Source organism: Eulemur rufifrons, chromosome 24 (assembly GCF_041146395.1).
Source record: "Eulemur rufifrons isolate Redbay chromosome 24, OSU_ERuf_1, whole genome shotgun sequence".
NCBI classification, from domain to species: domain Eukaryota; kingdom Metazoa; phylum Chordata; class Mammalia; order Primates; family Lemuridae; genus Eulemur; species Eulemur rufifrons.
This window is the reverse complement of record NC_091006.1, coordinates 20,758,808-20,780,255: the sequence shown is the minus strand read 5'-3', so window position 1 is coordinate 20,780,255 and position 21,448 is coordinate 20,758,808. Positions and strand designations below refer to the sequence as shown.

At 43.9% G+C, this 21,448-nt stretch overlaps 1 protein-coding gene across 1 annotated transcript in view; it reads left to right on the top strand.

Annotated features, from left to right (window-relative positions):
• The window catches only part of PARM1 (prostate androgen-regulated mucin-like protein 1), a 72,314-nt gene extending 53,009 nt beyond the window's left edge, over positions 1-19,305 (top strand). Inside the window, exons 3-4 of the mRNA XM_069457973.1 lie at positions 10,455-10,533; positions 19,133-19,305. Coding sequence (XP_069314074.1) covers positions 10,455-10,533; positions 19,133-19,217 — 164 coding nt within the window. The 3' untranslated portion in view covers positions 19,218-19,305. The remainder of the gene's footprint in view (positions 1-10,454; positions 10,534-19,132) is intronic.
• The last annotated feature ends 2,143 nt before the right edge of the window (positions 19,306-21,448 follow it).

Genomic DNA, 21,448 nt, shown 5'->3' with positions numbered 1-21,448 from the left:
AAATACATGTCAAGGGCGTAAAATCTAATAAAACCTATTTACCATTTAGGTTGTCATCTAGTAGCAATACAATTACATCACATATTTTAATTGTCTCAGTATCACATTTTATGACGCTTGGAGAGTTTCTGTCTCCATGGAACAATTTTCTTTTCCTGTTTTAAATGCTTTCACCAATCCTGTATGACTAATGTGATAATGGAAATGCTACATTGAGAAAGTGGGATTTAGTTTATAAGCACAGCTGATACCACTAATGAATCTATGGCTTGTTGGCTCATTGGGAAAACTGATTTGGAATATGCCTGATTCCATATCCAGGTTGAACTCTTACTATAATCTTCCAACTCAAAAGAGCATGTCTTTTTAGTTACAAAATAACTTGGCAGGGAAGTGAGGAAAGATCAACACCATCCCATCACCATTATGAGAAATGGATCTAAAACTCCCATCCCAGAGAGTCAAGTCACGAGTATTGTATTAAGAGAACATATAATGGATACTAAACTCAGATTGTCCTCAGCATGCCTTATTTCTCAGGTCTTAGGAAAGAAAAATAGTGGCCAAAGAGAGACAGCATTTTATTTAACAGTATCATGCTTCCATCATCAGACTCATGGCCTTCGAGGGGTAGACCGGAGGCTCAAAGGTGAAGGTGAACTTATGTTAAAATAATAAAGTCTCAATAAGTCCATGGAAGTGGGCCATCAAAAACATTTTGCCATATTTCCATGTGGCGAAATCATGGAGTCATTTCAAAGCCAGGCTCTGGGAAGGCAATGATGTTTGTAACAGCACGTGCTTTGGCATCGTTCTGCCTGGTTCAAATCTCACCAGTGCCATTTGCAAGATGGGAGACTTAGGCAAGTTTATTTATCTATATGATGAGAGTAATTACAGTCCTGTCCCTGTTTTATAAGATTTTTATTAGGATTAAATGAGACAAGTATATAAAATGCGTCTTACATAGTTAGAACCAAATAAACGTTAGCTATTATTATTACAGTTGGGTTCTTAATTCTCTGTGTGGATACCAACCAGCCAGAGTTTTGACTCTTCTAGACTTTGATTTCCTTAACCTTTGAAGAATTAGAATGTTTGTAAAACACTTTAAGACTCCCAAAGGGATTATTACTGTGAATATTAGGTAATAAAGATCCACTTAAGAACTCGCCTGCAGCACAATACACAAAAGGATAATCCAAAAAGTGTGAAGGAGAAAAATAACTATGTTCATACTGGAAACAGTAACACTTTCAGAAAACTTATAAAATCCAAAGGAAAGGGTTAAAGAGTCCAAACAACTAGAGGTTTCTAGCTGGGAGAAAAGCCACTTTGAGGAGTTGGGGGAAACAAAACCTGAGCTTCAGGATTTAGCCTGAACCCCGCCTGCCCTGAAGCGTGGACAGTTAAGACCCAGAAGTTGTACCGTTCCCTTAATTTGCATCAAAGTTTGGAAATTATTTTTTCTTTCTAGTGTTTTTAACTTTAAAACCTTCAGGGCCTGAATCTGGGAGAAATTAAAACTTGGTAAATACAGAATCAACAGCAAGTTCCTGTGTGGCCTTGGTGATTAATGACATGGGGTCAGGGCTAAATTTAGCTAGTGGTTCCTAGGAGATTCCCCGAGTCCTTGCGACTGCAGTAATTATATTGATGTCACTGCCCTTGGCCAAGGTGTTGGGACAGGTGACCTGAAACTGTGACTTTCTGCTCCTCGCCCATATTCCATGATAAAAATGGAAAACTTGCACACTGCTTGGCAAACAGAATTAGAACTCTATCTCAGGCACTTAGAAGTTCCTCCCTTTCTTCTTGCTTATGTCCTCTGAATCAAGAAGACACCAATGTGGAAGGTCTTACTTGCCAAGAGTGCTGGAACCCACATGAATCTGAGTCTTCACCCGGCAGACTGGGTGATTTTTAAAAATAGTATATGCCAACTTTTTTGGTTTATTTTTCCCCTCAGTGTTATTTTATCCATGGCCAAGCCTCATTCTCTCATTGAAATACTAAAGAGATAGAGAAGGAGGTAACAAAACAACAAAAAGCCTTCTCTCTCGGTGTTCATGGAAATAAAGGGCAACTCCTGAGCAAGACAGTGGGATTCTTCCTGTAGTACCTTATTCACCCCCTCCAGGCATCGTTCAAAGAGATGATTTAGGCGGTGAGATCCCCATCCTGGCCCGTGATGTTTCTCATTCCCTGCGGACTCCTTTTCCTCTGGGGAGCTGAATGAAGGCAACACTCCCAGACACTGAGCCGCAGCCTCTGTGTGCTCATCAGCTTGCTGTGACATCAAGGTGGCCGCCACGCTATGAGAAAAAAGGATGTGGAGCATTGTTGGCTGTTCTTGGAAACTCAGGATAGTTCATATTACAGGTGTCGAAGGAGAGCTGGGAATCAGGCTACCAAAACATGTAGTTAAAGTAAATTCCAAATGCGAAAGAGGCTTCATTTGTGGTGGAAAAGATCATAAGAGGAAGTGAAGTGAAAAACTTTGAACCCTTGGTAACCAAGAACTGCACCGTTGTGTGTGACCTGGTTTGCACTAACTGAAACCTGTGCCCCCTGTACTTTGGATGCGCCCGGTGAGAGGGAGAGGGAGAGGGAGAAAGGAAGGAAGAAGAGATGAGCGCTTGGCTTGTGCAAGGGTAAATCTTTTACTAGCTCAACCAAGGTTAGTATCTCCAGTGTACATTCTTAACTGTATGCTTCAGGTAGGTAAAATGCTTTTAGATAAAAGTAAAGCCAGTCTCCAAACCAGGTCTTCTGATTACATGAAGTGGAAAAGTATAAATATTGGGGATCCTTCCCCAAAGTTTGAATCCTAATTCTGCCCACTAACTAGCTTTTAGGAAAGAGTATAAACATATGAGGTACAAGATTCCATTTGTGATAATATTGGACTGATTTTGATAAAGTTTACCTCTGCTACTCTATGTGAACAAATGCTAAGTAATAAGTTAATGATTTAAGGACTAGGGGAGGGGTGGTGGGGAAAAGGACCACCTTAACAAAGACAAGCTTAGGCTGTGTTAATTAAAAGCACTTCTGTAGCATATCTGTATGCAAGCTGTATAGCTTATAAAAGAGCTTTCTTTTTGCATCATAACTACGAATGAATTTTTTAAAAACTGCTATGCTTCAGAAGATCAGAGTTATTTTATGAATTACTGACTTTGGGCCTAGACAAATAAAGAAGTGTAATCTGATATCCCTGGCTTTAAGGGACTTGCAGTCTAGAGAACAGGTAGAACATGTTCACATAAAACCATTGGTATAAGAGTATATTTCATGCATCTATCTTGTATGTACAATGTGCGTAACTGTCCACAGATACATACAACAATATCAGTTTATACTAAAATAAATTTACTAAATTGTGCCATACAAAATAAAAGAGCAAACATCTAGAAAAAGAGGACTCAAAATAGTGTCTATCACCAGGGATGATTTCCAGTAGAAAGAAGGACTTGGACAGGTTCTTACAGGAGAGAGGTGCCTCCCTCTTCCCCGAACACCGTCACAGTCCCGGCTGCCCACACTGTCAAGCCCAGACACCACGCCCGGCTTTCAGAGTTCTCCGTGATTCAGTCCTGAGTACTCAACCATTTTCACGGTCCCTATTAATTTCCATTACACCTGTTTATGTAGCCTGTGGTCCTAGTTTTGTCACTTCTGCAAATCGTGTGACCTTGGAAAAGTCACTCTGTCCTGCAGTATTGCAGTCTCCTCATCCATAAAGTGAGAGCGCTGGGCTCTACAAAGCTCTCAACAGCCTCTCTTCGTCTCATTTGATCCTCCCAATGTCCCTGTGGAGAGGACCGGGATTAGCCCATTTTTCAGATAGTGACACCATTCGTGGTGCTCCATCTTCAAGCCCAGTGCAAACCCTTCAAGCCCGTAAGGGTTGGGTGTCTTCTCTGGCACAGTTGGTCCCCACCTGGAGCCTCACTGCTGTTAGTACAAGCCCTGCTGTTCTTCAGATAACAGCTTCATTCCCACCTCTTCCCAAGACCCACCCCACTCCCTCAGTTATAGGCAGAAATACAGAGTTTGATACCACCCACCTCCATTACCTACCTTCCTGTTTGTCCATTCAGTCCTGATGATCCTGTGTGGTCCTGGAGGCCCGACAGTTGTCTCTACAGTGGGGTAGTGAAACCTCAGAGCCCTGGCCTGTTGCTTCTCTGCACCCCACCCGGTCCTGGCTCTAGATGAGCCCATGGAGCTCATTCAGGAGAGGCTCATGGGATTGGTTTGGGGCAAGAGGGAGGAGGCAAGATCAGGGCATGGGGTAGCACAGGAGGAATAGGAGTGAAATCCGAGCAGACAAGGCCAGAAGTCAAAGTGGCCTTCATTAATGGTAAAATTAGGATCCACCCAGGTGTGTATCCAAGAACTGCGGTTTTCTATTTTTACTTTCTCTCCCCCCTCTCACAGCCTACACACCCACACACCCCACCACCGCCAAAGCCAACTGCAGTTACCATACACCCGTGGGTTACTTAATATACCGCAACAGACAGCATTTGGCAGTACTCTGAGCAGTTATTTTGGATCACAACACATACTAGAAACCAATGACATGGACCTTCTTAGGTTGCTGTTCTGTGACAGTTGTCTGCTTCTAACTAGTCTTCCTTCCAATTAATTTGAATTACTGAGCTTTGACCCGCCTTCACTGGTGCCTGCAGGAGGACCCGAGCCACCGCACAGCCCCGAGTTAGGCCCTGATTCCTGGGAAGCCAACAGAAAGTAGACAGAGAATGTACCAGAGCCATAAGTTTTATCTAAAAGTAGACTTGGATCTAACGCGAGAGCCCAGGGTGGCAGGAGAGCCCAGTAGGTAACACATGGCCTCTGGAGTCTGTCCTTATAGCACAGTTCTTCTAATTACCAGTTGTGTGGCTTTGGGCCCTTCGTGTCTCTGTGCCTCAGTTTCCCCATTAGTAAAATGGAGATAACAAGAGTAGCTACCTCACGGAGTTCTCATGAGGATTACATAAGTTGAAAGAAGTGAAACTCATAGAACAGTCCCTGGCACAGAGTCAGTAATAGAAAAGTGCTAGTTGCCATTATTTTTGTTGTTATTGTTTATTCCTATTACTATTATTGTTTTCTTTGGGGGACGGAGACGTGATTGGACACTCTAGCTGTAGAGACAGACGAGCCTAGCATACTAAACAGAGATTCCGCACACGGTATTGTCAGGCCCTCGCCAACCGCCCACCTCCCTCCTCCAGCACAGCCGCAGACACATACTTTTAAAGAGAAAGAATTCCTTTGAGGCTAAATGTTCCTTTCCTGTTGGTGACCTTGACTGAAGGAGCCACCGCACACTCTGAAGTGGCCACCTGCTCCTCTTCTCTGTTTCTTACCTAATCTCTGGACCAGGAAGTGGAGAGAAAAGAGCAAGAATATTGGAAAACAGTCAAGAGATTTGTTAAACTCTTCTCAGAATAGATCAGCGGTGTGCACACAGACCCAGGAACTTGGTCAAGTACTTACATGCTCCTTCCAAATAAGCTGACTGGCGAATTTTCAAGGAGAACGTAGTTCAGGAGTCATCTGTGGATAGAAACGAGACAACTTTTGTCACCCTTGGAACCTTTCCACCATCACCTCCACCCCCAGCTCTCTCAGAACAAGAACGTTTTTGAAGAGCCTAGTAAAGTTCTTTCTTTTAGAGGTTGTTTGGGTTCGTCCCATCACATCCTAAGATTTTTATGTTGGATATAGTTGGCAACTATTCCTGCCCAAGAGGTCAGACGAAATGTTCCTTTCATGTTTAAAGGGGGGAAAAAAAAAGAAAATCCATCAATGAGAGGAGTCCCCAGAGGAACATCTGAGGTTTGGGAATGTGGTTACGCCCAGGAAGGCAGGAGGGCCCTTTTGGCCCGGTGAGGGGGAGGCGGTGTGGACGTGACCAGGCCCCTCTGAGTGTGCGATAAAGACACCGTGTGATAAGCAGGGGCTCATGTCTGCGGCAGGAGAGGCAGCTGCGGGAGAGACGCTTCAGATGACGCCGCAGTGTATTCCAGGACCCCACAGGTACAGAACAGAGTCAAAGCAGGGAAAATGACAGCCGCTAGGGCAGCCTCCTTCCTCGGGGGGGGGGAAGGGGGTTAGAGTAGCAGCCCACCAGGTCTGACCAGGAGTTTGCTCCGGCTGCTTCAAGGATGTTACCTAACTCTAGTCAGTTACTCCCAAACGAACTACCCTCCAGCTAACCACCTTGGTCCTCCATGGGACTCCCAAGTGCACAGCATGGAGGTCAAGGGGCTAAGGAGACAGGACCACAGATGCAGTCACAGGAGTAAGTGCCCAGGTGAGGCCTGGAGCAGGGGATTCCAAGGTGAATAGGACAGAGAACCTGCTGCTTGGGAACTTTCTTAGCACAGTGATTGGGGTCAGAAACTTCCAGTTAGCAAGTTATATTTTTCTGCCAATATTCTATTTATTTATTCAACATTAAATGAGTTATGTACCCACTATGAGCCAGAGACTGTGCCTGAAGCTAGAAGTGCACAGAGAAATGGGGAGATGCAAGATGGATATGATTAGAATCTTCCTGGGAGGCTCATAAACACAACACAGAGTGTCGAAAAGACATAGACACCAAGATCTAAGAACACACAATGACACTGTAATTTACTTAAGGGTGTCAGGGAAAGATTCTCAGAAGGGTTGATACTTAGTTAGGTCATGAAGAAAGGGTGGAAGTTGGCCAAGCTGAGAAAAGGGCTGGAAGAAGTAACCAGTATATTAATGATTAAAAATGAAAAATCTGAATGAAACTCTCCTGGGTTCAAATGCTAGTTCAATCATTTACCAACTGTAAAACCTTAATCTCGCTGAGCCTTAACTTCCTCATCTATAAAATGGGAATAATTGCACTCACGTTATAAAGAGAATTAAATGAGGTGATAGCTGGAAAGTTCTTGGCACAGTGCCTGCCAAGTCGTCACCTGCAAATGGTAGCTATGGCCATTCTTTAGTGCATTTATTCTTGTTCTAGGCCCTTATGAAAGTGGAAAAAAGGCAACCTTGAGAAATCCCAGACTTCAGGGAGGCCCAAAATTCCAGGAGGCTTTGGTTCATGGATCTTCAACAGCCTTCTGGTTAGGCAGACCATATTAGCAGAGTGGAATGTGCTAGCACAGTGGAATATTCTTATATCTTAGCTTATAAAATATACAGGTAACTTTCCTCCAGTTCTCTCTTAATTTCTGCCCATTCTGACTTTACAGTGTGAGTCACGCCCAGTCTGTCACTGGCAAATCCCAATGAGGAGGAACTGACATGCCAGCCATCTCCCCTGGCCCACTCCCACCAAGTGTCCGGCACCTTCCCCATAGGGTGAGCCTCCCTGCCCACAGCCACACTGGCCTCATTTTTCCTCTCCCTGCCCCGCCTTGAAACAAGAAAGAGTAGGACAAGGGGAATTCCACTTTCGTGTTAACAGAACTGAGGGGGAAATGACATTCGTTTTCACAAGGAGGAAATGAAGCTTTTCCAGTCACCCTTTAAAGGTGTGCTGACGCAGCTCAGCACCCCCCAACCCCCTCCGATGCTCAAACCATGATGCACTCAGGTGTGGAACTTCCGGGGCTGAGGTTACAGGCTGCTTCCGAAAGCAGAAGCTGCCGTGGGGGTGACAGCAAGCTCAGGACATGAGATTACCTAGGCTGGGGACCTCATCAAGGTCTTCTACTTCTAGAGGACACTTGCTCCCTGGCTCGGCTCAGCTAGGCTTTGACCTGCTGAGAAGAGCCAGTGGGTGGCAGAATAGTTAATCGGGTGTCCCAAATGTTCGAGTACCACCTAGTTTATCTCCTACCTTTTGGCTTCATATTGGGCTGTGCCAACTCTAAGAAGTGCCCCTTTGCCCAGCTGCCCTCAAGGGCCCATCAGGTGGAAAATCATGTGCTAATTCCAGCCCTGGTCACACAGGCTGATGTCTTCTTTGGACAAGGAAGGGTGGCCTGGAAGGGCCCCATCTGAAGATCGGGGCTACACTGAGAGCTAGACAGCCACCCACCCCGTGAAGAGGAAGCGATCAGTCTACCACTTGCAGTCTCAGAAAAAAAAAGAGAGAGAGAAAGAACAGCACTTTAGCTGGGAGAACTGCATGATTTATCTTTAGAAAGAGATGGTATATAAATAAATTCAGTAAATCGCAGAGTTGGAGGAGACCCAACTGCTTAGAGTTAGGGAAGAAACTTAGAGAAAGGTCAAGCCTACAATTCCCTATATTAAGCTATCCCTGAGGCCAGAAAGAAGAGTCTTACAGGGAAATGGGTTATATTCTTCTCTTCCTCTACTTCTTTAAAAGAGAGAAATTAAATTAAAAGGTCAGTTTTTTAAACTGCTCCTAACTGCAATAGCTGTATCTTTTTGAATCTTAAAAACACCCCCATCACCTTACATTGTGGTTATAACCGTCCTTTCACAAGCTCTTAAAAGAGCTTTTATGAGGTTTCAATGAACTTTGAATTGTCCTAATTCCAACACAGTTTGGAGGCCAAGAAGCTAAGGGCAGCCTCTCAAAGTAGGAGTGGAGGTTTTTCATAAGGTGGAAAGTTTGACCTCAAACTTTCCCTACCTGACCAGATCTGCACATTGGAGCATTCAGTGCCATGGTTTTGTCTTTAGCAAAAAGAGAAAGAGATCACACTGATAATTATACTCATCTGGCTCAAAAGGATTCCAGGAGCAAAGAAATGGATTGTGAACATCCAGAAGTGTGCACACTCTGAAATGGTCAAATCTGGTCAGTCTGTGTAGAGACATCAAGCTCTGGTCTTCAGTCTCTATGTTAGCAACGTTCTTTTTTGCCTCTGTTTTATGAGTTATGACCAGTGGGAGCATGGATGTCTGATGTAGCCTTCTTTCACCCAAAACTTTTGGGGAGTAACTAAAGAGTTAATAAGTAGACTGATTCTCTTCTTAGCCATGCTCTAGTTCTGTTGGTTGAAGGGCTAATAAAAAGAACAACAAACAAAAGCCATTCATACCAGAGGGGGAAAAAAATAATAAAAGGAGACATGACAAAGTAATCTACAAAGACAAATCTACAAAAATGTGGGGAAGACTCAACACCTTTGAGACCTAGTACACAAGAGATGGGAACTGGCCCTGGATCATGCATTCAGATAGCACTTTAGACTGGTGCACATGGCATCGCATGTAATCAATCCCCTTAAAACCACATGAGATGGATGGAACCCTCCTATTCTTCTGTCTCTGCAGGTGAGCAGCATGAGTCGACAGTGCTAATAGCTCATGGTCGCACAGCTAGTAACGGTTGATGCACATATTCAGACTCCAGATCTCTTACGCTCTTTCCAGTGTGTGTAAGAAGAGTGCCATTCATTTGCTGAAGTACTAGTAAATAATTTCCCAGTGGCCTGAAAGCGTAAATGAGGTCCCTAACACCAGCTTTCATGCCAAAAAGTCCCTTTAAGTGTGAGGGGACAAAAGCTCAATTGATTCTTGGCATTTCTAGGGTAAAATAAAACTAAGTCTATACATTATTAGTCCAAAGCTCACACAAAAAGAGTGTTGTGCTTCAAAGTAGTATTCAGAGGCAGTATGGTTATTCTTACAAGGCTACAGGCTCAAAGGGTTTTTTTAACTGCCCGTTATTAGTTGCTTTTGGAACCAGATTTCAAACTGCAAGAATAAAACATGCGTGTTACTTTATAATTGCACCTGGTTATTTCTACAAACAAAAAAGTGTTACCTATCAGACTTGACCTTATTTTATACACCACGCTCGACTTTATTCTCTATAGAACCAAATTTACTATTCAAGAATGAAAACTGGACATACTTCCCAAAGAGGTGTTTTTAAAAATGCTTTGATATGATGGCATCATTAAAATTAGTGTTATCTCCTAGCAAGGTGAGCCTTTTGAAGTAGACACTACCGATACGGCTGTGTGGTTGTGGTTTATTAAAAAATCAACGACATCACTTTGTAGTGACCCTTGAATAAAACATCCTAAGTCTCCCAATATCTCACAAGTAGTGGACAGATGAGCCAGAGCCTACAAAAGAAGAAAACAGGACATCCAGAAATTTAAAAGCCACCACCCCCGCGAACAGCAGCAGCAGCAAAAACAGATTGGTGTCAGTCTCTAAAAGATAATCAAATATTACTGGGTACTGTTCTCTGACTTCCAGGCCAGCCACAGGTCTTGATAAATATTGAAATAAATATTCACCATTTATGCAACCTCACCTGGCATAAATAGCATTTTGGTAACAGAATTAAGATTCTGGGTTTTATTCTTGCTCTGACTGTCACGCAGAATGATCTGAAATAAGTCACTTTTTCCTCTTTCACAGAGATGATGGGGCCAGGTAGCTGGTGGGTACTGTGCACTCCAGTGTCACTTAACTCCCTCTTTTGTCCTCTTTTCTGTGCCCCTCCTCCTTGGCAGGCAGCATCGCCGCCATTACCGTGACAGTCATCGCCGTGGTGTTGCTGGTGTTTGGCGTTGCAGCGTACCTAAAGATCAGGTGAGACGCGTGTGACTCTTCTTTATAAAGCAAAGGACTCCCCTTTACAGGGCTCCGGGCTGAGAGCTGTTTTGCTGAGTGCGTGTTTCTTAACAGGTACCTTGGCCCCCAGAAATATAGGCAGGGAAGTGAAGATGGCTCATGTATTCCACACTAGACAGGAATCTGTACAGTGTCTGAGCCTTGGCAAAGCAGAAGAAATAAGCTGAAATATACAGCACGATGATGTAATGGGACAAGAATTAACCTGGAGTCAGGAGGCTGAAGCCCAGGCTCTCTGCCCTGCCCTCACCTCATACCCTAGGAAGCCGCAGGCCTCCTGAAGCTCGAGTTTTCCCATCTCTGAGATGGGGCTGAGGGTGGCATCAGTGGTTCCTAAATACTAATGTTCTGAATACCAGTCCGTGGATTCGTGTCCAGTCTGACAATGAGGTTTTCACTGGTTCTAATGCAAAATGTGAGAAACATAAAGAAAGTGTAGTGTTTTCTTTAAAACTTGGTTTTTCCCCCTGAGATTATGTCCTTATAGTTTTGGTTTTAAAATATTTTTTCTCCTGTGAAATGAAGGTGATCATAGATAGTAGCTGAGATTTGACCAAATAGAAATTTGCAATACTCTGTGAGTCCCCTATTTGTGTGTTCTATTGCTCGGTGAAATCCAAACCTCAAAACCACATTACTCACACTCTCTGAGTGTCCTTCCAGCTGTAAAATGCCAGATGGCAAGGGGCAGTCTTGTTTGTCAGATTGTGCAGTGCCTACAATAAGGGACAGAAGGACACGGGCAGCCATGGTGAGCACAGCCACCCTTGGCCACCGACACTTTGTCCTCCAGCAGCCAGAGCCTTCTCTGTGCAAGCTCCTCTGCCCCTGCCACTCCCTCCCTTGAGAGCCCCCATGGCTCCCCCTGCATGGAGGATACATTGTAACTCCTAGGGGTGGCTCTTGAGGTTGTCACGGACCCACCCCTGCCTCCCCTTCTAACTCATCGCATCCTGTCTCCCCCTGAACCACTGAGCTCCAGCCATCCCCGCCCCTCAGTTCTTGGCACACGCCAGCTTCTCTCCTTCCTTCCCTCCCAGGCCCTTGGCTCTTGCCAGCCCGTCTCCCCGAGATGCTTGTCTCTCAGCCCTTCCTCCCGTCCAGCTGCGCACGTTGGCTTTCATCTCACTCCCTCCAAGAGACTCCCTTTCTGGTTTGGTGCCCTTGTTATTTATCCTCTTAGTGCCTTAACTACATTTAATCTGCTTGTTAGCACGGTCTATTATTTTATTTGGGTTTTCTTTTTTTATATATTTGCTTGTTTATTGTCTCTTTTCCCCCACAAAAATGTAAGCTCCATGAAGACCCGGACGTCATCCGTGAGCACGCTGCTTGGTAAATGGAATAGTGAACAAGGAAACATAGGATCACGCAGTCCCACGAGCCCACAGCACACACACAGGTGCTCCTGACACTGTGAGCTCCCGATGCGGTTCCAAATCTCTGTGCACACACCTGCTCTGCCGCCACCCTGTCCCCAGTAGTCACCCAGGGTAGCCCAGCACCCGCTAGGGACCGCTGCCCTCCTCCTTCCCTTTTCTCTCCCTCCGTCTCGTGTTCTAAACATGCAGCTCATCAACCTAGTGATGGCGCCAAGTAAGAGAGTAATAATACCACCTGTGTCTAAGGCGCCCAGAACAGGAAAGCCAGGTTTCAAAGAGAAATTGGAATTAAAAGGCCAGCATGACCTGTGTCTAATAAAAGATTTTATAAAAGCATCCAGAAGTCCCCTTCAGATTGGGAAAAAAAAAAAAAAATTCTCTTCATTAAGTCTGCATTTCCTTGAGCAGCAAACTTAATTTTATAAATTATATCTTACCGAATGGTACCTTTTTCCATCTGGTTTAATTACCAGTTTATCGCTGCAGACAGGTTGTATTTTAATTATGAGTTAAATTGGCTTTTATGAACTACTCTGGGAACCTCATTCCCATTTTGTAATAAAGTATCTGTTGAAAAATATGTCCTGGGGCCCCAAAAAAGGGAACTTACCCATAAAGCTTAGAGTCATTTTTGGAGTCCCCAATGGTGAGTCTCCGAAGGGCTATGGAAATACAACCTTCAGTGGAGTGTGGAGCGAAATAGAAACACTTCCCTCTCGCTACACACTTCCCCAAAATGCTGCTGAAATAACCTAAAGGATTCTTCCTCTTGACCTTAGGCAAGGATTCAAGTTTGCCATCTCAAACCAACACTGGCATCGGCAGCCACCTCAATTTGAGTCTCAGCTCTGTCACTCTCTAGTGCTGTGACTTGGGCATGCTATGGGGCATTGCTGGCCCTCATTTCCCTCACCTGTAAAATAAGGGCATTAATTTTAACTACCATGTGGCATTGTTGGGAGGATTAATGGATACTGCTTCCCAAGTACATAGCGCTGCCGACACCATCATCATCGTCGTCAAAGTGGCAAACTGGAAGGAACTCCTTGATAAAGAGTTGCTGAGCACCAACCCCGTGCCAGGCATTCTTCTAAGCACTGGGGCCACATCAGTGATGGGACACAGTTCTGCCATCACAGAACTTAACTGTGCTGGGAACATTTTGCTAGCAGGCCATTACAATTTGTTCTGATGAGTGCCGATTAAAATTTTATTTTGAACTATATTTTCCCCAGGCCTTCTGAACACCAGATAAATTAAGTGGATGATTAAACAGAGTTAATGATTGCTTCTCTCCCCCCTATAGGTTCTCTCTCCTAAATGTAGAAAGGCCCCACAGTGGTATAAATATAAGACTGCTATTTATCTATTATGCTACTTAAGTTTTGGCCTTATAAACCTAAGGATGGATGAAGTGATCAGATCTCTGTTTCAGAAACCCCCTAAGGAAAACCCCTTTCTGCTTGTCTTAATTATTTTGACAAAATGATAACATAAGGAGATTAATAGCTCTTATGAACCTTATGGCTATGCTAAAACCCCTTCAAGTGTTATTTTGCTGGATTCTTGGAAAGCCCCACTAATCATTCATTGAAAATACAGTTGGCTCAGTTGGGGTGTGTGTACGTACCTAAGGCTAGGCTTTGCTTTAGCTGGAAATTTATTCTGCTTCTCTCATCCCAGATTTCTGAGAACAATAACACAAGAGGCCTGTTGTCTGTGGTCTTTTAGCTCACTTGGCTGGATCAGTGAGTGACTGAATTCACCCATAAGGGAGCCATTAGCTTCTGGCCTGCACCCATGGGCTAGAGACCTGGCCCAGCCAACGTCCCTGCAAATGCATCACAACCAGAAGAACAGCAGGCCCTGCAGTCTCTGCTAACAGTGGCTCAGTGCTTTCATCTTTCTTCCCAAATCCTCATGTCCTCCAAAGGCATTGGTAAACACATTAGCCATCTGTTTTTCACACTTCTATTCTCCAGGTACCCATGACTCCTAGTTTTGTCACAGTGTCCCCTGCCCAGAGAACTGCCTCTTTTTATAAACTGAGCCATTTTGGGATGTGGCTTATAAAAATGAACTGCCCTGAACCTACCAGGGCCCTTCTCTGTCTTGGACCCCTTTTATAACCAGCAGCACTATAGTGCGAAGGGAGGAATGGGAGCTTTGCTGGCAAGGTCAATACTGACCCTTCTACTTAGTCTTTAGGTGGCCTTGGGAAAATTATAATCTCTTTGATCCTCAGCTTCTCCAGTCTGCAAAAATAGAGCTAATAATATGTACCTTTCAAGGTTGTTTGAAAGCTGAAATGAGGTAATGATTGCAGAGTACCTGGAGAGACTATGGCATGGTGGCTAAGAAGATGCCTTCTGGGGCAAGTTTCTTATTCATTCTGTGCTCAGCTGCTTCGTTTGTGAAATTGGACTATAATAATACCAACTCAGGATTGTTGTGAGGATTGAATTATGATACACACAAACTTTCAGTGCAGGTGCGAGGTGAGGATGACGGAAAGGCTAACTACTCTCATTGCAATAGGTGTTCGGATAGCGCTTAGCACCTAGCTGCTCAGTAAAGTGGGGGCCGCCAACAGTAGGCCTTGAGGCTGGGAGAACGGCCCCAACCTGCCATTGCCATTCAGTAGGCAGGAGGGATTCAAAGGAGAGGGGAGAGGAGGAGGAAGATGGCAGTGCAGTTTGCTAATTGTGCATGGACATGATGGGCTTCCGTATTCCATTTTGGCTGTTCTTATACGCCTGTGAAGTTGCATCCGCATTATACATTCATAAATAGAAACTATCTCTGAACAGTCTTTATTCCAGAGCTTGTTTGCAACTTTAAAAGAAAGCCAAGGCCCTGCCTGCCTCTTGCCCAAAGGTGTCTTTAATTAATGAGGATTGAAGAATGAGGTGAGTCGGTTTTGTTTTGTTTAAGTTGGCTCAAAACTGCTGAGCCACGAGATAATCTCCTTGCACAGGGGACCATATCTGCTAAGGCCAGTGGTGTGGACGTTGCTATAATTAGGTATGCTGGTAACCCAGACAGACAACACGGGCTGTTCCCGTCACAAAAATAAATGTGATCTTGATTTATAGACACAACAGGGCCTGGCTTTTAAGGCATCTTGTTACAAGTCACCTGTTTTGCTTTATGTCTTCCAGTGATTGCGTTTTAAACAACTGGATTCCTTCTGGTTGTTGTTAGGTATGAGGAGTAGGCCCAGCCAGCCATGAGGGCTAAGCTCTTCTAGAATTTGTTGCCCACAGGTGGACTTTTTCAGACCAGCTTTTGGAGTTCTGTAGGTCTAGTTTACTTGACTTTCTAGCTCAGTGGTTCTCAAACTTTAATTGCAGAAGAATCAATGGGAGAGCTTATTAAAAACACTATTTCCTGAGTGTTATCCCCATAGATTTGTATTCAGTAGGTCGGGGTAGGGCCTATGCATTTGCATTTCTAACTAGCTCACAGGTGATGTCAATGATGCTGGTCCAAGGACCACACTTTGAGTAACCCTGCTTTACCCTCATCTCCTAATACTCCAGACACCCTCTTCCCTGTTCTTTACATATATGTTTCAGACATACTGCCTCTATTACTTTGAATGTGCTGACTCCTTTTCCAGAGATATTTGGCTCACCCTTTTCTTATCTGGCTAATTCCAAGTCATCCAGCTCAGAGACCTCTGGGAAGCCTCCTCCCTCCTCTGCATACTGAGTTTCGTGCACATACCTCCTTTGGACCACGTGGTTCTCTGTACTGGGATAGTGCATTCTCTGTCGTCCTCCTCCAGTACCACGATATAAAGCCCCTGGCATACCTGACATGCTGTAGTTGCTTTGTAAACATTTATTGCATGAGTGAATGATTCTGAGTAGGAAAGTTTGGGGTGCAGCAGCAACATTGGTTAATTCCAAATCAGGAAGAGCTAGGTTTAGGGAAAAGGAAGCTGTGGGAATCTGTTAAACCACACAGACTTTTACCAGTTACCCCCTGACACTGCACTAGTTTACAAAAAAATGGATGTGCCAGTGTTTAGACCTTTTCTGTGATGAGTGTCTGACAGTCCTATGGTATCTGGCAGATAATTTTTTAAAAATAAAATAAACAAATTTGATCTACCCCTTCAAAGTAAAGGTAATTATTTAACGATGTTTGAAAGTATGAAATAATAGCTTTTTAAAAGAAACTGGACTCTGGAAAGAGGATTTTGGAAATGAATGTTTGGAAATGTTTTCCCCATTGGGATTTTGGTAGAAAGAAGGTGGAACTGATTGGATTCCTGAGTTCTGCTACTCACTCTGCCACTAACTTGCTGTGGTAACCATGGGTGTGACCCATAATGGTCACAATTTTCTCAGCTTCAAAGTTGTGGTTCGCAATGTTAATTTCTTAGTTTTGACAAATGTACCATAATTATAGAAGATGATGTTAACATTAGTGGAGGCTAGGTGAAGGGCATATGTAAACTCTTTATACTGGTTTTGCAACTTTTTTCTAAATCTAAAATCATTCCAATATAAAAAGTTTACCTTTAAATATTACGGTTCAGTAGCTACCACACAGATGTGTTGTTTGCTCCTGCCTCAGGGTCTTTGCACTTCCTGCTCCTCTGTCTGGAGGTATAGCTCAGACATCTTGGGAGTGGGAGTTTTTTTGTTTTGTTTTTTACCTCATAGACCCTGCAAATGCCAATCTGAAAAACCTCCCATTTCCATCCAAAATGTGGCATGATTTAAGTTCTGATCGTGAGAGAGAGTTTAACATGCTCACTAATAACTCTCCCCTTATCACACGCACAAAAAATGTGTTTGTCTTAGTCTTTCTGCAGTAGTACCGGATTATCCAAACCTGGCTGGAATCCCAGCACACTCAATTCTTCTTGTTTAGGCTCATTAGTGTACTGAACAAGCCCTGCAGGTTCAGTATATGCCCAGTTTTGGTTTATGCATATCTCTTGCCTCTCTTCCTTCACTTAACAGCATTTTGTTCACTCACTGTTCATCCGTAGGGGAAGGCAAAGAAAAATGAAAGAAAGACATGTCTTTTTTCCTTTGTTTTAATATTGTTTTTGTAGGAGATGCCTCTTAAAATACTACAGATTCAGATACAGCCTTGGCCACATAGTCTTCCCTAAAATAACCATAGACAGTAAAACCCAACAGAAGGTTTTTAATCCTCTGACCCCACTGCAGAATAATAATAATTTTTAAAAATCCAAATATGAGAACAATAGCATAAGAAACAGCTGTATAACTGTGCCTGGGGCATAGTTTTAGGAGTTCCCGGTGGAAGGAAGGTTCACTTTTCACTCGGTGCCATTTTTTACTGTTTGCAGATTTACCATGTGCTTGTATAAGTTTTATTATAATAAAAATTAAAAAGCAATATTGGCCAACATTCATTGCACATTTACTATGTGCCAGGCCTTTTATATGCATTATCTCATTTAATCCTTCTCACAACTTTAACTCAATTTAAAAAAAAAAAAAATTCTCCATTTTAGAGATGAAGAAACAGGGAATTAAAAACGTATTCAAGAACATACATTTATTGACCAAACTGACATTTTATGGGAATAACATTATATGATGGGGATAAAACTGCTGTGAGAAGCTCATTTACCTTACAAAGGTGAGGCCATCATACCCCATCAATAAAGGAGCATGTTTATTAGGGAGATGTTTGCCCGGCTTGCAGCGGTAAGTCATGCTGAAATTTAGACTGGGCTCCAGCACTGAAATCATCAGGTTTTTACTTGTTAATTCTATACCTTCCATTTCGCAACCATCCTGTTAAAGAATTTAATTGGAATTGGAGGCTTTAAATTTGGAGAAGTGTTGGCCGTAGATAACCCGTGACCTTCATTTACCAAAACTACCTCCTGTATTCCTATCAAAAAAGCAGTGGTGTTTCTGGATTGCTGTTTGTGGCCCCTTTCCTTCTAGTCCCAACAGAAATGAAAGCAAAGTAAATTGTCGAACATCTTCAAGTTTCTAGGTATATAGAATGGATCAGCTGAGTCAACCTTCAGAACATAAATCAGAATTTTGAAGGCTAAGAGTTTGAAACAAGCACAGCAAGGGCCTGATTTTTACAATAAATAAATAAATAAATCATCGCTTTTTGAATACCTGGCAGATGTAAATAAGCCTCAAAAAAGTAATAGCAATTATTTTATTTATTTTATTATACTTACAGATGTAAGTATAGTAAATGCCTTTTGTGCTTCTCAGATTGTATTTTCATTTTGGTTAATTTTCATATCTAGCTAATGAAAAGATTGGGGGAATGGGAGTGCTTTTTGGTACTCTACCTAGCATACATGACTTCCATTTGCAAGGTATAATCACATGCTAGCACAAACCTCAGAGGCACCAACTTTGTGAGGGAAGGAGCCATTTAAAGGTTTTTAACAGAGAAGTGATAACAATCTTATAGTCTCTTATATAAATATTATTAATCATGAAAGAAATTCCCAAAAATGACTAACCAAATCCCATTTAACCCATATTGCCGTTGAACTAAGGTGCTAATCAGGCTCTTGGAACCTGGGCTGTGAGCACTGGCTTTAGATCCGGGAGGCAGGGATTTGATTCACAGCTCAGTTAGATGATTTGGGGCACATCATTTAATATCTCCAAGCCCCACTTTCCTGGTCAGAGAAATAAGGATACACCATACCTGCCCTGTGGCTTTCTTTTGAGGACCAAGTAAAAGCTGAATATAGAAGTGCTTCGTAAATATAAAACACAATATAAATGTCAGGGGAGATGGTGCTAGCCATGGTGGTGTGGCTGTGTCATTACTGTTTCAGGAAAACCTAAGCCCAGGACCTAAGTCAGAATGCTAGAACACGAGCTTCGCTTTCCCAGGCTGTCTTATTAAATCGCCATAGAAATAGGGCCTCCTCTTTCTCCCCAGTACCGGGAGATTCAGGGGCCCAGCTGATCTCAACAGAAGGTGCCAGGCGGGCTCCCAGCTGGGTCAGTCATCACTTGCAGGGTGTCTGGTGGACGGGGCCTCCACGCTTGGGGGTGCCGTTGTCCTAGTGGGAGCATCAGGGCTTCCTTCTCGTTGGCTCCGTAAGTCTCGCCAGTTCAGGCCGCAGGGCCCTAGGCTGTCCTGGGACGGGCGACTTCCCTAAGTAATCGCAGCCTCTTCTCCTTCCCCGCCAGGCATTCCTCCTACGGAAGGCTCTTGGATGACCACGACTACGGGTCCTGGGGAAACTACAACAACCCTCTGTACGATGACTCCTAACAAACAAACGCGGCCCGGGATGAGGAATAACTGTTCCTTATTTATAAGTGCTTATCCAGTAGAATTTATAACAAGTACCTGATGCACATTGAACGACAATCTTAAGCCCTGTTTTGTTGGTACGGTTGTTTTTGTTTTCCTTCCTCTCCTCTAGCTGCTACAACTTCCCCTTTCTGGTACAAAAAGAACCATTATTTAAAGGTGAGTAGGGGCTGATTTTCGGCTGAAATGGACCAACCTTGCTCCGGCCGCACCAGACCACGACGGTGGAGGCCGCCGCCCCCACCGCGGGACCCAGTCTGAGAAGGACCCAGGAAGCGCAGCTGGGTTGCTTTGCGGGAGTTGACTTCCAGGGGAACTTTTTGTTTGTGGTATTTCTTAAACTCCTATTCGGGAAATGACATGAAATATCGACGCGGGGAAAGGAAATGAATCCTAGGAGGGTTTCACCCCGCACGTGAGGAAGCAGGGGTTTCTCAGATTCCTTTTTAATCTCTGATTATCTGGTTGCAGCTGACAGGAGGCCTGCTTGGCACTGCAAGCTGCCCAGTTAATGAAAGATGAAAATGGGCCGGCGGACGGGAGGCAGGGCGGCAGGCTGCGGTGGATCTTAGCATGCGCCCTACCTGCTCTCCCGCTCCAGGCCGCCTGGGCTGCAGAGGATGCCCGCTCTGGTCAAATGCATCCGGGATCCCAGCCCGCGAGCTGTAGGCCGAGTTGCATTTCCAGAGGAGAAGGCTACGCGATGAGCTGAGTAACAGAGAGAAACGGAGAGGCACGTGGCGTGAGCACACAGGTGCGGGGAGTTGGAAGAGAGAGTCGGGGGCGGGGAGAAGGATGCTCACCTGCATTGAGTATGTCATTAGGGCAAGTGGCAATCAGCTGTCAACAACAGCCAGCAACATCCACTGCTTAGAGGAGCCCAGAAAATCCTTCCTTTTACACCCATAAAGGGACTGGTCCACTGCCTCACTCTCTGTTGAATAATAGCTGCAACTGTTAAAAAAAAAAAGGGGGGGGGAGCACTATTCTATCTGCAATTGCCCAGTGAGGCATTTCCATAGGAAACAGAAACCATGATTAATCTGTTTATTCTTCCTATACACTTACCTTGCTAATCCTTCCCTTTAATAAATGAACACCCCTGTGTATATAGTTCTTAAAATCCTGCCCAACAGATTTTCAGAAAGAACTGTTCATCTTCGTAGTCATCCATTTATTGCAGTCATTCTCAGCCAGGAGGTGATTTTGTCCCCCACCCCTACATTTGAAAACGTCTAGTGACAATTTTGATTGTCATGACTAGGGGTGCTACTAGTGGACAGTGGCAGGAATTCTGCCAAACATTCTACCATACACACAACAGCCCACCACAACAAAGAATTATCTGGCACAAAATATCTATAGTGCTGAGATTAAGATTATCAATACTCCCATATGTCATGCTTTTTTATTTTTAACAAAATGAAATGATATGTTAAATTTTTATCTTCCAAGTGTTCAGTTTGTTGGCTGATGGGTTGTGTTTTGGTATGCATGGTCATCTTTTTATTTCTATGTGTTTTCTAGAGAGCTTTATTTCACGGGCTGCAACTCTGGCCTCCTAGAACATATTAGCAATCCACATTTTACGTCCTGATTTCTTGTAGTAGAAAACAAACATTGGATCCCATTTCAAAATGTGTTATATTATCCTACATTGTCATAAAGAACTTGAAAATGGATCAGTTTTTATTTCTAAACTTGGACCTTGCTGCCATGACTGTTTAGTTTACAGAAATTTGACCTCCGGCTCATCCTGTCACTAGCTGTGGCCCGGCAAAGCACTGACATGAAAACCACCCTTGCTTTGCTAAACAGCTCTGTCGTCAGAGACACTGGGAGTAGTGCCACTTTCTGCTACCTGCCATCCCACACTCTGAAAAAAAATTATTTCTAAGCTCCTTAGGTGCCAAAGGAGAATGAGCAACCCCCAGAGGTATTTTACAACCAGAGTGGACAATGCGGAGTAGGCCTGGAGGAATTATGGTATCTCTGAGTATTAAAATTGAAAGACAATAAAAGTGGACCTTCCCAGGAACATGGACAAGAGTGACCAAGGGTGCCCAGTCTGGCCGTGTGTGGCTTGAGTCATTGTCCTTCTTCCCCATCCCGCCCCCTCCATAGGGCTTTCAATTTGGCAAAGGACAAGCCAATAAAAACAGGACATTCCATATGTGGTTTTTTTTTTT